The 16095-nt window shown below is 42.5% G+C and overlaps 2 protein-coding genes across 3 annotated transcripts in view; both read right to left on the reverse strand.

The window, feature by feature from the left end:
* Positions 1 to 737, reverse strand: part of crtc1b (CREB regulated transcription coactivator 1b) — a 35776-nt gene extending 35039 nt beyond the window's left edge. For both annotated transcript variants that reach the window (XM_018745955.2, XM_018745956.2), the window contains exon 1: positions 536 to 737. In XM_018745955.2, the coding sequence (XP_018601471.1) occupies positions 536 to 661 (126 nt within the window). In that variant the 5' untranslated portion in view covers positions 662 to 737. The remainder of the gene's footprint in view (positions 1 to 535) is intronic.
* A 6349-nt stretch (positions 738 to 7086) lies between these two features.
* Positions 7087 to 13405, reverse strand: klhl26 (kelch-like family member 26). Its single transcript, XM_018745830.2, has 4 exons — positions 13351 to 13405; positions 12723 to 12909; positions 9293 to 9475; positions 7087 to 8799 (listed from the first exon to the last, which is right to left on the reverse strand). The coding sequence occupies exons 2-4, from the start codon at positions 12770 to 12772 to the stop codon at positions 7218 to 7220; spliced, it is 1815 nt and encodes a 604-aa protein (XP_018601346.1). The 5' UTR covers positions 12773 to 12909; positions 13351 to 13405; the 3' UTR covers positions 7087 to 7217.
* Positions 13406 to 16095: the final 2690 nt, after the last annotated feature.

Below are 16095 nucleotides of genomic sequence, written 5' to 3' on the forward strand. Positions count from 1 at the left end.
ACAGGCAACAACACACTCCGTGACCGTGACGTGACAGCACCGTGCGCGGAAAGCAGGCGTCGATCGGGAGCAGCTACTGGCCTCTGCAGCGCCACGAGCCGCACTCCATCATCCACCGTCCATCCTAGAAAACGCGAGCTAAAAATGCACGAGAAAACAACACGCTCCAGCCACACACAGCCATGTTGCCAGCAGGACGGCGGCGAGCCGTCAAATCATCAGCATGCCAACAGCTGCCCTCGTTCTGCTCGCCTCCAAACACTTAATTTTCTGTGCACACGATCGCCATAATAATAACGCTTACGCTGCTCTGCGGTGGCACCCATCGAAACCTTTCTGGATCGCGGCTTCTTGTTATTGTTTACCTCCCCATCGAAGCAGTCCTGCCAACGCGCCGCTCGCCGTTCAGCGCGCCACCACCAGCACGCACACGTACGGCTACAGAGCGTTGATATATCCCAAAAACGTTGCATACAACACTACAACAAGGCGGCTGATGTAAATGCGCGGTGCGGTCAAAAAAGCGAAGCCTTACCCGCGCAGCTCTCGTTATGCTCAGGTCCTTCATCACCTCCTCGAACGCCGCAGTCTCCTCGGCCTGCTTCTGGTTATGTAAAGCGATTTTCTCGCTGAATTTCCGCGGATTGTTAGAGGTCGCCATCTTCCGCTCTTCTCCTCCTTTTTCCCTCTTTCCCTCGACGGGACGTAGCGCGCCGACGTCGCCGCGGTGGGGCTCCGTCACTCCTTACGCACGCGGCCGCGCTCTCGAGCCCACGGGCACCGCTTTACCGCACGCAGCGAGACCGCACCGTGCGCGCGGTAGAGCGCAACTGTGCGCGGAAACGTAAACACATTAATACAAATAATACGTGTAAAATGTCTCGCAGCGTGCAAAATGAACGCGCGGACGTTTTGCAGGACTTTCATCTTTTCAGAACATTTTCATTCAAAACGTTGAAAGTGTGTTATATAATCACATCTGCCACTGACGAGACTGTGTGTGTGTAGTAGAACCGTATGTAAGTGAATTGAATTATTTACTTTTATTCTCAGCCCGTGTGAATGTACATTTACATTTGCATTGCATTACTTCATTAGCAGACGCTTTTCTCAAGTCAGTGTGTTTGAGCGAATGTGTTTATGGTAAGTATTTATATCTTAGAACATCGTTTCCACTGGCACTGGACTCCTGTTCCAGGGAAGAAACTGGCGTTTAATGAACACCCTGCAGTTTAATCATTCTGTGAAGGACTTGATCTTGTTTATTAAATACTGTATTGCTTGGACGTTATTTGCTTTACATTTCCATGAACAAATATTCATGACGTGAGCATTCCTTTAAAGCTTTTTCTTGGGAAACCATCCGACCACAGGATTGACAGACATTGTGGCCTCAGGTTTAATGCATGGTATCGCCACATAGATTGAATGCATGATCTGGTCTCAGGTTTAATTGCTTTGCAGGTAAATTTCACTGTCCATTCTAACTTCAAAAGAGTTTTCCACACTAGTCTGCCAAAAATGATTGGTTTGCTGTAGACAATAAGTGATCCAGTAGGTAGAAGCATACAATAAACACACACACACACACACACACACACACACACACACACACAGAAACCACTTGTCCCAAGCAGGGTCACAGCAAGCTGGAGCCTAACCCAGCAGCACAGGGCGTAGGGCTGGAGGGGGAGGGGACACACCCAGGGTGGAATGCCAGTCGGTCACAAGGCCCCCCAGGCAGGACTCAAACACCAGACCCACCAGAGATCAGGCATAACCAAGCCCGCTGCACCACTACAGCTCCAACAGTATGTAAAGTATTATTCAAATATAGGGTAACAGTTTCAGAGCAATAGTGCTGTAGTCTCTGGTGATGGCCTATTATATGTGCCTCTGGACGTTTCTGAAAGTACCAAAACTGTTATAAAGTACATGTCTGAAGTACTGGAGCTTTTAGTTACAGCGCGAAATTGTTTGAAAATGGTCAAGGGCTGTAAAAAGGAGAAAAACCTAAAAGTGCATTTTTAACTCAAACGTCTTTGTGCTATTGAATAGTATGGCAAAATATTCTTGTGTCAAGCATGCTTAAATTCTTTGGCAAAACGGAAACAAAAAACTTCTCATAATCACAGCTTTCATGCAGTTATATATGCCAAATGTTGGTAGTTATGCATATTGGTGTACATTTATGACTGAGAAACACATACTTTATGAAAGTATATGTCTTCCTACAAAAAGGATGGAAATATTTTATTGTAAAGAGCTTAAAATTTGTTTTATGTTACTCAAGAAAGTTTTCAAAGGCCAGAATTTAAGAATTTTTGCTTACTGATATAGAAAAAGCTGGCCAGCACTACTGGGCTTGATTTAATAATCATGACTACTTTCATGTTGTGTTGTTTACTGATTACAGTTATATGTCTGTTATAAGTATGTCTGTCTCTCTCGTTATGATATCCTCAGAACTTTTCCTGTCAACATGAAAAGAGTCAATGTAATATTTAGCCTTGAAGAGCTAAAAGCATATGGTTTCATCCCCTGTTTTGCACTTGCAGAAAGGCTTGCCTACAAAGTTACCAAGGAAACCATTAAAGCACAGGGCATAACTGTGATGTAGAGATGGTGCTACAGAAGAAAAACACAGAAGTCCAGTATTTGCAAGGGCTTTGAACAAGAAAAAGCAGGAGTGTACTTTTTTTTACTGCCTTGAGAGAATGTGGCCTCCTTTTTCATGCTGAAGGATGTATTGATAGAGCTGTAGCAAACAACCCGATTTTAATGAAAGATGCAGGCTCTCCTTCAGTTCCTGTGGCTAAGTTAGAAAACAGGATTACTTGTTTGTTCCTCCTTTAATAGATATAGGTTTCCAGCTCTACGACCTCCTTCAGTGTCTTCTTTATGCATGTTTTCTCTTTTTGATGTCTGTGAGGTATCAATCAAAGAACTATGCTTTCAGTGCAATCATCATTTGTACAATGTAGATAGGGTAAATATTGTATGTAATTAGATCAATATGTCATCAATACACTTCACATAATTTGCTTTTGCTGCAAGAAAATGTCCGGAGAACAATCCAAGGACTTTCAGCCTTGTAGGTGCTCACCAAGGTATTGGTGTGAGAGACCTCTGAAGAGCTCATCTACACAAGGAAACATGGTCCAATTTCCTATCCTTGGGCCTCCTTACCATATGACTAATGTATTATAGCAGGGACTTGTGACAAAGTCCCAGTCACAGGATTAACAATTTTAACCGAAAGTCACTGAAGAAGCCACAAAAACTCTGATGTGCCTTTTTACAGCAATGCCTTAAAAAACATACAGAAGCTGTGGTTAATTGGGGGGTATACAAAATATTTAACTCCCAGGAGTCTCATTTTGTAGCCTCCTACACCAAGAGCAAGGATGTTTCAGCATTGTCCTGGTACAATCAGAGTTGCACCCTGAGTGCAGAACTGAGTTTCTTTTTGTTTTATTGAGCCAGGTGCTCACGAGTAGATCTAGATTACACTAGAGGCAGCTATGAATTGATAACACTGACAAAATTTGAAAAACTCAAAGCTACTTAGTTGGATGCTGACGTTTCAGTTGAGGAGGTGCTAAAGAAAATGATCAATGGGTGGCCATCTCTCTATTTCCAAAGTCAATTGGTTTGTTACTGCAAATATATCAGTTTTAAGTGTGGTTGTGTGTATTGATACAAGCAAAATTTGAAATAAACGTGAAAAAGGAAACACTATGGGAAACACAATGGTTATGCTAAGAACAGACAGAAAAAAAAACCTTTGTGCTGCTTTCTCAGAAGTCCCTTAGCTAATGTGCATATTATATACAAACTTGTAAGTGCAGAGTATGGTCTAGATGCAGAGCTGATGATTTTATCCAGATCAACTCAGAATGTTTACGCAGTTTTTTAGCTTACTATAGCAATTCATAGTTATATACCTGGGAAGCACTGGTGTCTCACGATAATTTTACTGTGCATTCAGACTTGGGATCAAATATGGCTCAGTCTGTTAGTTTATATTCTCCCTGTGTTTGCATGGGTTTCCTCCCACAGTTCAAAGACAAGTGTTTCATGCAAATTGTGGACTCATTAGTGTGTGTTATGCTGCTCTGTTGTACAGATGGGTGAAAAATTGTAGGGAGTTTAAAGTATTGCATCTAGCACTGGAAAATGCCTTAACCATAGGTATCAGTCAAATACTAGTTAATTATTGTATTTTGCTTGGGAGAAAATGGTCTGCTGAATTAATAGATGTACGTATGTCTGCTTAAGAGTCTCTGTCCATAACCACATTGCATACTACTCTAGTCCAAGTTCAGCAATTTGTTTGTCCATGCCCTGAATCTAACATGGCAAATGTGTATCTCCATGTTTTCTGTAAAGACTAAAACTATTTCTGTAATATGCTGACATTTTTTTATTACTCATGAAAAGAAAGCATATATTTCACTGCATTTTCATCAGATTTATTTTTAAACACAAACAAAAATTGTTAGTTATTGGGCATTCAGGATGTTAAGAAAAATATTTTCCTCAGAAAGTTTGAGGAAAATATGTGCCTAGAGAGGTACATTCAATATATTATCACAGTTACATTTTATTTTCTCCTGTGACAAGTCGTTTCATTGATAATCGGACGAGAAACACGGAAATGTATTGTAAAGGCAGGGAAAATAGCCACACTGACAAAACTGCTGACACATTAACACAATAGAGAAAAAATGCTGACCACAAAAAAGATAAAAACAGGGAGCTGTACTAAAAACATGCAGACCACACTGCAGTGAGCTGCTGACAAGAAGCCAGTCATTTTGCACACCAAATAAAGACTACACATAAGTAATGACATTTTTCAAACTCAGGAGCTTTTTTAAATACTTATACAGGTGTATAGAGCAAGACCACTAATCGTCATACATGTAGAGGGAAAATAATGACCCTCTTGTTCTGAGTTTCAACACTCCAACATTTAAAGCACAAGTGTTACAGCTTTCATTTGCATGGAGGAGAATCCAGCACAAGGACGCAAACGATGCATCATGCTATTTGGAAGTGTCATGTCTGCAAAGCGCAAAATAATGCAGAGCACCAATGTGCCAAAATTTATAAATAGTTATATTCAGAGTCAACATGTAACGGAAGTCTTAAAATCTTAACAGCACAGTTTGTCTGCATTTTAATCAAAATTAATCTAATGTAAACATAAATCTTAGGCATCTTATCTAGTACCACTGTGGTCATGCCAACTGAAACTCTTACCAATGAAGACTACTTTCATAGTACTTTCATAGTGCACCATAATGCATTTATTTAGTGTCTGTACCATTCCTCTCCAAAAACAGTCAGTAGGATGTCCCCATAATATAGCTGTGTATTTTTCCCCTGCAAATCTGACAAAGAATACAACATCAAACCATGTACTTCTACTAGATAGCTTGTGAAATCTGTTATAATAATTATTTCAGAAACAACTTCATCATAAATGGCCTTGACAGCTGCAAACTTGCAGACAAGAAAATTAAGAAATACTTAAATGAGGTGTAACACCTCATCTGTAATATGTGCTCACATTGCATTTTTCGGAACAGCCAAAATCACACAGACTTCAGGGGTATTATAAAGTGCGTTCACGATCTACAAATTAAAACACTGTCAGAACTCTAGTTTGGGTGTCAGTTGGGGTTTAAAGACCACAGTTCAGTCAGTTTATTAAGCCCTGAATAGAATGTCTCTGGACACTCATGTAGCACCAAGATGCCTATCTACAGAGGACCTCAGGACCTGTATGTCTATATGAAAGACTTTTTTTTTTCAGAAAGGCATGAAAAAAACATTTCTTTACATGGACATCCAGCATTTCACAAACAGCTTGTATTGTAAATAAGGACCAATCCTAAGCTGACTGCCCTTTTAATAACATCTTCATATTTTAAAGACCACCACTAAACTGAAAATTAAAATTTGCAGAATAAGACTAATTTACAGGGGCACTAAGTAGCTTAATTGCTGATATATAAATACATTTTATTGAATTATCTTTCTTTCCTCATGACATGTCATGAACTTGCTTAGTTCTCACAAATTACTTTTGAATGCAAACCAAAAAAAAAAAACTATTGTATGAATACCTACATTCTACATTGGTTCCATTATAATGCACTTCATGTCATTGTAAAAAAATATATACCATATACACAATGTGCTTCGGTGTTAAAGAAAAAACATAATATACAGGGTACAGCAATCTAATGGTTTTACCAAGGCAAACATGTGACATTATCTAAATTCTTAGGAGGTACATGGGTAAGCACCAAGTTGTGCTTGGTAATAAATACTCAAGACTAAAATGAGTATGAAACTAGTCTTTGAAGCACAGACTGCAGTGCTGCTCGGTTTATACCCAAGTAGAAAAAAAACAAACATTCCAGCACTGAATTCTTTTCAGACAACATGTTTTGGATCGAGAAAATGCCATGTATAGAGTGAGTCCATACTAGTTTTATAGATCAGTTTGTGTTCACATCAGCATTTCCTGTCTGATAGTGATCATTTGACCAACTGTCTTAGTTTCATTTCCTTCGCACCATAGTGAAACTCCTTGAAGAAGCATATACAAAAAACACATTTTCTTCTGTTACAATAAAAAAATACAGTACAAATAACAAATTAAATGTGATTTGAACATAAAACTTTTGTATATGAACGGACAATGGAAGCCAACACACAGAATGCAGTAAACTGCAGAGTACACTGGAGGTAAATGTGAATTAATACTTTTTTGCTCTTAAGCGTATCTGTTAGATCAATCAATCCACTGCCCTTTAAGAGATGTATAAAGGAAGGCAGAAAGAGTTATCGTATACACAAAGTAATTTGCCTTAAAAAAAAGGTTGGTTTGAAATTCCATGCAAACTAATTGCTGACTCACTGGTAATTTCTTAGCAGTGTACCTAATGTAAGCAAATACAATATACTGTTTTGTACATTTAATGACATGACAATGGTCACTGATGATACAGACAACAAAATGTAGTTAAAGTTCCATCTAAACACAAGAGGAGATAATTATTACCCAAAAATACTACTGTATAAAGCTGAATTTCTTATTGAGGCTGCCTTCTGCACCAGCAATACTGAAGGAAATGAAAGTTTTTGTCTATTTCAGTAACTCCAAAGTCAGAAAACCATTCTTTGGCCCCTCTGACAGGCTACCGTTGGGTTGTGGTCTGTGGAAGTATGAGTGGCGTACATGCAATTCCAGCAAAGGACTCTGGAAAGTGCAAGTCCCGCTCCCACTCATCAGTTTCAGTGTTGTACACTTGCACAATGCTGGTGACATTATTGAGGTGCCAATTGTATCCACCCACAATGTAGATTTTTTTGTCCAACAAGCAGCAGCCCGCCTCTGACTGACCTGCACGCATGGGGCTGACCATGGTCCACTGGTCTGTGTCCGGAACATAGTACTCCACAGCAAGAACATCAAAGCAGCGATCTACGTGGTCCATCCGACCTCCAAGGGCATAGATACGGCCCTTGGCACTGACCATAGCGTGTAGCACTCGCGGTTCATTCATGGGGGATTTGAACTCCCACTGGTCAGAGCTGAGCTCGTAACAGTGCAACGACTTCTTGTCCTCTACCGAGACCCCGTATCCGCCCGAGATGTACAGCTTGTCCTCGCAGGTGGTTCCTGCATGACCCCAGATTCTGCGCTTGAGGGATTCCACATAGGTCCACTTGTTCTTCTTCGGGCAGTAACGCTCTACAGATGACAAGCTGCCAGACCGATTGCGTCCCCCCGTGGCATACAGCTGGCCCTGCAGCACATTGAGCTGGAACTGGATGCGGCTCTCCTGCATGGGCTGTATGCGCAACCACTGGCTCAAGTGCGGATCATAACGGAAGCACATGTCCACTGCGCCCTCCCCGCTACGGTACTGCAGGTGTTGCCCGCCGACCACATATACAAAGTTATCCAAAACAGCCACGCAAGCGTGGCTACACCCACTCTCCATCTCTGCCAGCTCCTTGAACTGCCGTGCAGCAGAGTCCGAGAGGAAGTACACCTTACTGCTCACCGTGCGGTCATTGTCCGTGTACGGCGTCCCACCAAATGCAACGAGAGACACCACGTCCGAGCGGATGACAGTCCGTGGCGACTGCATCTCGTGCTGCCTGAAAGGGAGGATCTGATAGTTGAAGGCCTCTAGAAGATACTGCCTGCACAACACGTCCTCCACCATGATGTCCACAGTCTGGACCCTGTCAACCAGCTCAGAGGAGCGCATGAGAGGGAAGCGCACGTGGCACAGCACCTCGCTGGCCTCGGCCCGCCTTGCTTCATTGTGCTGCAGCCAGCGGATTGCTGCATGGAACAGGTCGATCTCGCTGCAGTTCTTCAGCTTGTTGCTCTGCAGGAAGAACACCAGGCGCTCCATAGGAATGTGCAGGAAGTCATCCTCTTCTGCAATCTGCAGGAAGTGGCGGAAAGTGAAGATGTCCACTGACTCCTTCAGGGAAGACAAACTAAAGGTGGTGGCCATCTGGCCAATGTTCAGGCATGTCTCTACGCTCATGGCCGACTTCAGGAACTCCTCACAAAGCTCTACCACAGGCACCATCTGCAGGAAGACGGCAGCTCCCAGGACATCCTGGATACAGTCCAGGTCCAGTGTGACCTCTGCACTGTACGCGAAGTCAATGATGTGCTTCAGTCCACGTGCTGAGAGTCCCTTCAACTCAATGGTGTCCTGACTGGCCTCCCGCATGCCCCCTGTGAACATGGCTCTGCAAAGCACGAGAAAGGAGAGATTAGACTCCTTGCTGAAACCGCTGCTTCCAGCCTACCTTTCAGTGTTACTCAGTGACATTTACACCATCAAAGTTCACACTTAATTTGTCCACTTCTAATGTACATTATGCAATCCTGTTGGAGCACAGAAACGGATGTACAGTACACAAGGGATCCTTCAGTCTCCATCTTTAAACAACAAAAGAATAACTATCTCATCAGCATTGTCTTTACATAGATCGTACAGGGGAAAAAAAATCACTTTCATTATAACTGTAGAACATATTAAACAGTGACTCATAATAATCATTACAAATGATTTTGTGTCAACCCTTATAACCCCCCCCCCCCCCCAGTTTAATAAACAGCACTTGCTTACCATTTCATCATCATTTCACTTCTCCTTTCTCTCACTATCAACAATCCCACCCACAGCTAACCTGCTCTTGGCAGTCCCTCAGCTCTATCTGCGCCAAAAGCCCACCTCACCTGAAGTAATCACTGCAAGAAGCAAGCACTGCCTTATGGACCTGGAAGCGCTCCTCGTTGATTGCCAGCACCACATCCAGGAGCTGGCCCTGGGCACGGAGGACAGAGAGCCCCTGCAGAAGCGTTGCACTGTGACTGGGGGCTGAGAATGTGCAGCGGAGGGTGCTATTTTTGTTTGCCATACTGCAAGAAAATTGGAAAGAAAAAACCTTATGGTAGCAGCTTGCTGTTGCCTGTCCTCCACCCTGTATCTGATGACACAGCCTCTGCGATGCCTGTTTCTCCAACCTTCTGCCTTCATCATCTACATTTTTAAGGCTACTGTGCATTCTCTCAATCCGTTTTCCAGCAAATCCATCAACACCACTCTGCCCACTCCCTGTTGTCCTAAATTATTCATATGCTTCATGACAGGAGGTACTTCTTACTATTCAGCATGCATATCCCTTAAAAATACACACAATGGAATTTCCCATTTAGACATCAATTTCCCTGAATTGCAGCATTCCTATTTCTTTTTTCTTGTACAACCTTTCATTGGATTTCAACCTTTATGAAAAATTGATTTACTTGAACGAAACCAGCGGATTAATTTTAATTATGGGACAGCTGGTAGCATAGTGGTTAGAGCTACTGCCTTTGGACCCAAAGATTGCAGGTTTGAGCCTCACCTCTGCCTGTAGTACCCTTGAGCAAAGTACTTACCCTAAATTGCTCCAGTAAAAAATTACCTACTAGGGTAACATCGCTGCATATTATTAACCAGAAGGTGGCTTAATTGCAGCATTATGCAAGCCATGGAGAGGATAAAAACATACTAAATAAAATGAGGTCTAAGACCACCCCTTATATGAGCAGTCCACAGTTCTTTAAGTATTAAGTCACTGCCAGGGGGAGCTCAGCATCTGGGTATTGAGACAGATTCTGGCAGTGGTGTCTGCTCTTTTAGCGTTTCTTTTATTGCAGCTGAAGAAATTGACAAACAACTTGCAACAAGGTCTATAGACACAATTTAAACATCCACCATGTTCACTTCATTTAGTATAAAAATCAATCTGAAATTAAGGACAACGGTTGAGGCCCAGTATCTTCATCTTTGCTTCACTGAAGAAACTGATCCCTGAATGAGAAAACACATTAGATGACTGAAAAATAGACTTAACATGTTTAGCTCACTTTATCTGTAAATCACTGATTTTCACAGCAAAAGTTTCCCAGAGACTAATTTATGAAAACTTAGAGAGGAGAGGTTTTTGAATCAAAGAAATAACTTATGATAACCCTAACCCAAATGCTAAAATGGCCAGAATAAGTTAAATTTATGAGTCCATTTCATTTTATTCTTCACACCTGCTTTAATTAAAGATTAACATTGTTTTGAGGGGGTATTTATTACTTCACATCTTGAAATACATCCTACGAAGAAACTAACTAGTGTGTTTTGTAACTCTAAAGTAACTTTTACAGCTAAATTACAGTCATTAAAAGCATAACAGTACAGACATACCTCAACTGATTTCCATATTAGGTTTCGTAAAAAAAAAAAAAAAAAAAAAAAAGCTCAGACATAACTATAAGAAATTAAAAAAAAAAAAAACTTTTTTAACGTAGTTCTTTAACTTAATGATTATATTAACTCTGAGCTATTACTAAATTCGAACTAATTTAAAATTACTGAAAATAAAAACATGCTGTCTCTCCACAAGCTCCTCCAAATGCCAGTTGATTAATGAGCAATATTCCTCATCTTCTTCCGGCTTCCTGCTTTGTTTATTGTCCGCTTTGGTTTCCATAGTTACAACACGGCTCTAATTACGAAAACTCGAACACCAGGCAAGAGTTGTAAACGCTGTGGAAGTCATCGGAATTAAGTCGGATTACATGATGTTTTGGGGAATTTTACTGACGTCTATCTGTTGGGAGTATAAATACAGGTCAACTTTGCGTGTAGAAAAATAAAATAGAAAGCGTTCAGATCTTTGAAAATTCATAACTGCACCCCGCTAATGCCGAAAGAAGTGTAAACTGCTTTCTCAGAATCCTCTGGTGACAATTCACAATCTGATCCTCACAATTGGATCTTTTCAGATAACAAATCAGAGAAATTGTTTAGGCTAAATGTTTAATTAATTTAATTTCCGTTGCGACTGAGAGCAGGTCCTTCCCAGGGCAGTTCGAATGGATTAGTCTAGCCCTAGACGAATGGATTACTGAATTTACCTCTGAGTTTATTTGATGCAAAAACAAGGATGAACCTGAAAACCGTAAAATCAAGCAGTTTGTGGCATGTCTAAAATTTATATCGTCTTTGGACGTCTTGTAAGCCATGTATCCTTCAACTTGAAGACCTTAACTTAAGGAAAGTCCTCGTTGCACAACTAGCAAAATGTAAACTTTTAAAGGATGATCACTTATCCCTGAATCAATCAAAATATTTAGAGCACATCTACCAATTATAGTCAGTTTGTGTTATTTATGTGGCAAGAGACGTACAACAATGATCAAGGTATGGGACCGGGACTCAATTTCCAGTCAGATAGATACTAGCAGTCATATGTAAACATAATCCTTTTAAATTCCGCTCATCGCATGTAAAACCGCGTATGTGCACACATGTTAAGCAGAATTTAGTGCAACGGGATTCCTCTTCGCCTGATGATGGTTGCTGGTTCGAATGCTACTCGGGCCGCTGTGGTCCCCCTTCGAATCAAGTTATTTAACCTAAATTGATACAGAATAAAAGGCTGTATTATAAGTGGGTAGATCGTTGCCAAGTTCATTTGCCTAGCACTGCAAAGACCTCCAGCAAAGGTGTCGGCTACACACACAGGCTCATCATGATGATCATGTAAGAATTCGACAGCTGCTACGGATTGAGGCATACAGCGTTCAAACACATATCGTGCAGTAGGAGCTTTCAACACCGTTTACCGCTCATCCCGTTTTCGTTTATCAAGCCGCGGTTCAGCCAACAGCCACATAAACAATGAGGGGGCGGCAGGCTGCTCACGTCTCTCCAGGAAGCTTCGGTGCTCTCCTACCTCCTCACTTCGTGTTCGCTGTTCGCCCAACATGTTGCGCAACCCGTCCGCTCGCTGTCACCTTCGTCCGCGGTCACCGCGCGCAGCCCCGACCACCCACGTAGCCACGGCCATTTTACGTGCGAAGCGGCGCAGTGTCTTTAAGAGTATGTGCGTGCTGAGCGCGTGCCGGAGAGAGCAGCGGCACGGACGCGCTCCTGGCCGCTGCGGCCACAACACGAGAGGCCGGTGTGTCCTGGCCGGTTCCCACACCGCTCGTCCAGGCAGGGCGCGCTCAGGATGCCGACTGGGGCCACTTCGCCTCGTACCCCGTTTCCTGTCAAAGCAAGACCCGCTTTCCCGAGCTGCTCGATGCGCGTTCGCTTGTAGCGGTGAAACTGCACACTCACCTGCGCTGTGCGCGATCCGAAGAGAACTCGTCTCCGCCCGACTCCGCCATGTTCGCCGAGAACGCCGGACACACGGTACCAGCACATCATTACAGCGAGTGTGTGCCGAGCGCTCTCTCTGCGCACTGCTTTCATTGGGACGCGCGGCTCCCGCTGTAGTCCTTGGGGTTTACAGCTCGGAAGGTTGCTGACACCAGGAATGTGCGTGCGTGCGCGCGCGCGTGTGAGAGAGAGAGCGAGAGAGAACTGTACATTAAACACGTATTACATAGTGGTGGGAGAAAACACAGCAAATGGCGGTGCTGGAGACCAGGATATAGGCTATGGAATGGGCCCGGCGTTTCTCTCTATTTCTACTAAAAGCACACAGTTATCTAATAGAGACATTATTCCATATAATCAGATTTTCAAATGTGCATTAAATCCTTTTTACAACAGGACTTTCTTACATACGCCGTATGATACGGCTATCATCAAGAAATATACATCAGCGAATATATCGACTTTTTTCATTCTTTACAATTTGTATGACATATTCCTCATTGTATTTGCTGCACTCATATACATATATACAGTATATATTTGTAAAGTAAATGTAACAAATGAAAATATATGCATTCTTGCTAACCTCGCTTTTGTCCTTTCCCATCTTGAAAAACGTCTTGTGGCACGTGTACCCTGCCTCACGCCCTATGCTTCCTGGATAGGCTCCGGACCACCGCGATCCTGTGATGGACAGGCGGTTTCTGTAATGAAGGGATTAAGTAAATATGTAAAAAAAAAAAACAATTTTAGTTCTGACTTCTAAAGTAATAATTGTACTGCATTTCTCTGGTTTAGTCACGTAATTGCTGGCATGTACTGTATATGAGTATGGTTTGAAATTTACAGTATAAAGGAATTTTCACAGAAGTCTGTTCTGTAATTACTTATTCTTTTGTGCCTGTGATGAGTTATGGTAAATTATACAGACATCTATATATAAACTTTATGTGTATGACTTTCTGTCATTTCTGTTGAATAATGTGTCATAGTTGACCATACAGTCACAAGTATTCCTGACTATAATAGCAGTTGTGCTGTAATTGCATTTAGTTTGTGTTAGTACTGTACTGTATGTTCGACAGAACCATTCGTTGCACTTTGCTTTGCAACTGGAGCTGCTGTTGTTTGCCACTCAAGTTACTTCAGTGGGTCTGAGTCCCACAGAGGAAGAGACATCTTGGTTCACTTCTTCCTCAATTTTAGACCATTTTTTTGCAAGAAATGCAGGGATTAAAAAGAGGAACCCAAATACTGCTGCTGTCATTGTAACTGCACGGATATTAACGCAACAGTCTCTTTCTTGACAACTTCTCAGACTGGTCTAATAACGACATTTACCCTTCAGTATAGGTAAGACACTTTGTGAATGTTCTATATTCTCTTATTTCTCTTCCGTGACGTCATGTGTAATTATGTGAATACATAAACACATATATGTTAGAAAGAACTGAAGTAGAACTTTGTTTTTGAAGCAGTGTGAAATGTATGTCCTTATGAGCGGACTTGACTTAAACTTGTTTTGTTCCATAGAGCAGCTACAGGCCGTCGTTTTCGCACACGATGGTCACAAACAGCACACAGGCCCCTTCGGGTCCCCCTGACATCCCGAGCTCGAGCTCGAGCTCGCTGGCACTGGCTGTGTCGCTGCCGCTCGTCTTCGTGCTGCTGGCATCAGCCATCGCCGCTGTGGTGTACACGTTGCGCTGTAAATCGCGGCACATTCCGCAGTTTGAGGAGGACAAGAAGGCTCATGACAGCGCTCAGTACACGGCGAGCCCGCGGTACGAAACGAACGTGGCAACTCAGCCAGTCCGGCAGCCCCAGCAGCAGCAACAGCAGCCCATCTACGAGAACGTGCACAGGGGCTCCACCGAGGGGGCGCGCGACACCGCGGATCACGAAACGCAGCGGTACGTTCGTGTCAATCAAGAGCGAGTTCTTCGATTTCTTCTCCTTGTTGGCACTTTTTGCACCCATAATCCTGCTGGTGGGTGGTAATCTCCTCTGTACAGTGTCAGTGGCAGCGTAGGCTCTTAGTGAACTGAGGAAATATTATTGTGTTTTCGCAGCTGCCAGCAGCAGGAAAACCTGTACCTGCAGTGCGAGCCGCTGGACGAAGCCATTTACAGCAACGACCCCTCTTACCCGGGCAACTCGGTTCACTTTGACCCCAGTGTCGAGGACGAGTACGTTGTGCCTGATGTACTATAAAGTACCACGGTGCACTCTTACATTCCCTGTACTCCCTACAGTCGTCACTCTCAGATTTCTCCATGGAGCGTCATGGATGGATGGTTGTATGGAGGTTCTGTAAAATTCAGCACAACAAAGGAAGGGGACATTTTTTTTGCTCCGTGTTTAGGCCCTGCTTTTTTCACACGAACTGTTCGCTTTCGGAAGTTTCCCTCGTCTCAGTTATAAGGAACTTAAGACTATACATAATGTCCCGTTTGTATGTTTTAGAGTGTCATAGCAGCGGCGAGTTATGTGTGATTTACTTAACATAATTTCATACGCAATAAATCCTCTCTAAGTCTTATATCTACCTTAAATTTATAGTGGAAGTCCAGAAGTATATTAATGATATTTTATATTATTGTAACTATTAAACTAATTATCTTTAAAATAAGGTAAAGTAAATTAGTGCTACAGTGTATTCCAGAAACCAATGAGATAACTTTTGAGGAAGTGGCCTGCTGTAACCCAGAAGGGCGCGAACGAAGGGAAGTGTGCGTTGAACCACCACTAGGGGGCACCACTCTTAGGAATCGGCTGTGTGTGTGTGTGTGTGTGTGTGTGTGTGTGTGTGTGTGTGTGTGTGTGTGTGTGTAAATAGGAAGCAGGGTGAACTGGACTTTTTTCCTACAGTTCACACACATTTCAACAAACTTGTTGTAGAGTTCTATAACCAGTAATAGGACAGCTGGTAGGGTAGTGGTTAGTGCTGCTGCCTTTGGATCCAAAGGATACAGGTTTGATCCCTACCTCTGGCTGTAGTACTCTGGAATAGCATACTTACCCTAAATTGCTCAAGTAAAATTATCCTTCTGTATAAATGGGTAAATAATTGGAAGCTGCTTTAGAGAAAAGCCTCAGCTAAATGAAATAAAGACTCCCCAACTTATACACTTGCTCTTAACATATTGCAGGTATTTTGTCCTTACAGCTAAAAATATTGCTCGTCATCACTGAAAATCAGTTTATTGTTGTGTGGTTTTTGATAAAATGCATATGGAAGGATCTGAAGTGCAATGTTTAAAAGCATCAGATGAGAGGCAGAGGTTGTTCAGCATTGTCGTGGTGCAGGTCATGGCTTCTTGTCTCAGAA

This window comes from Scleropages formosus, chromosome 9 (assembly GCF_900964775.1).
Source record: "Scleropages formosus chromosome 9, fSclFor1.1, whole genome shotgun sequence".
Classification (NCBI taxonomy): Eukaryota; Metazoa; Chordata; class Actinopteri; order Osteoglossiformes; family Osteoglossidae; genus Scleropages; species Scleropages formosus.

Excerpts from the sequence above, each read along its gene's own strand:
- klhl26 (XM_018745830.2), bottom strand. The coding sequence starts at position 12,772 with ATGGCGGAGTCGGGCGGAGACGAGTTCTCTTCGGATCGCGCACAGCGC. Across the intron at positions 9,476-12,722 it reads TCGGATCGCGCACAGCGCAG|TATGGCAAACAAAAATAGCA; the intron begins GTGAGTGTGCAG and ends ATTTTCTTGCAG. Across the intron at positions 8,800-9,292 it reads TCTTGCAGTGATTACTTCAG|AGCCATGTTCACAGGGGGCA; the intron begins GTGAGGTGGGCT and ends CGTGCTTTGCAG.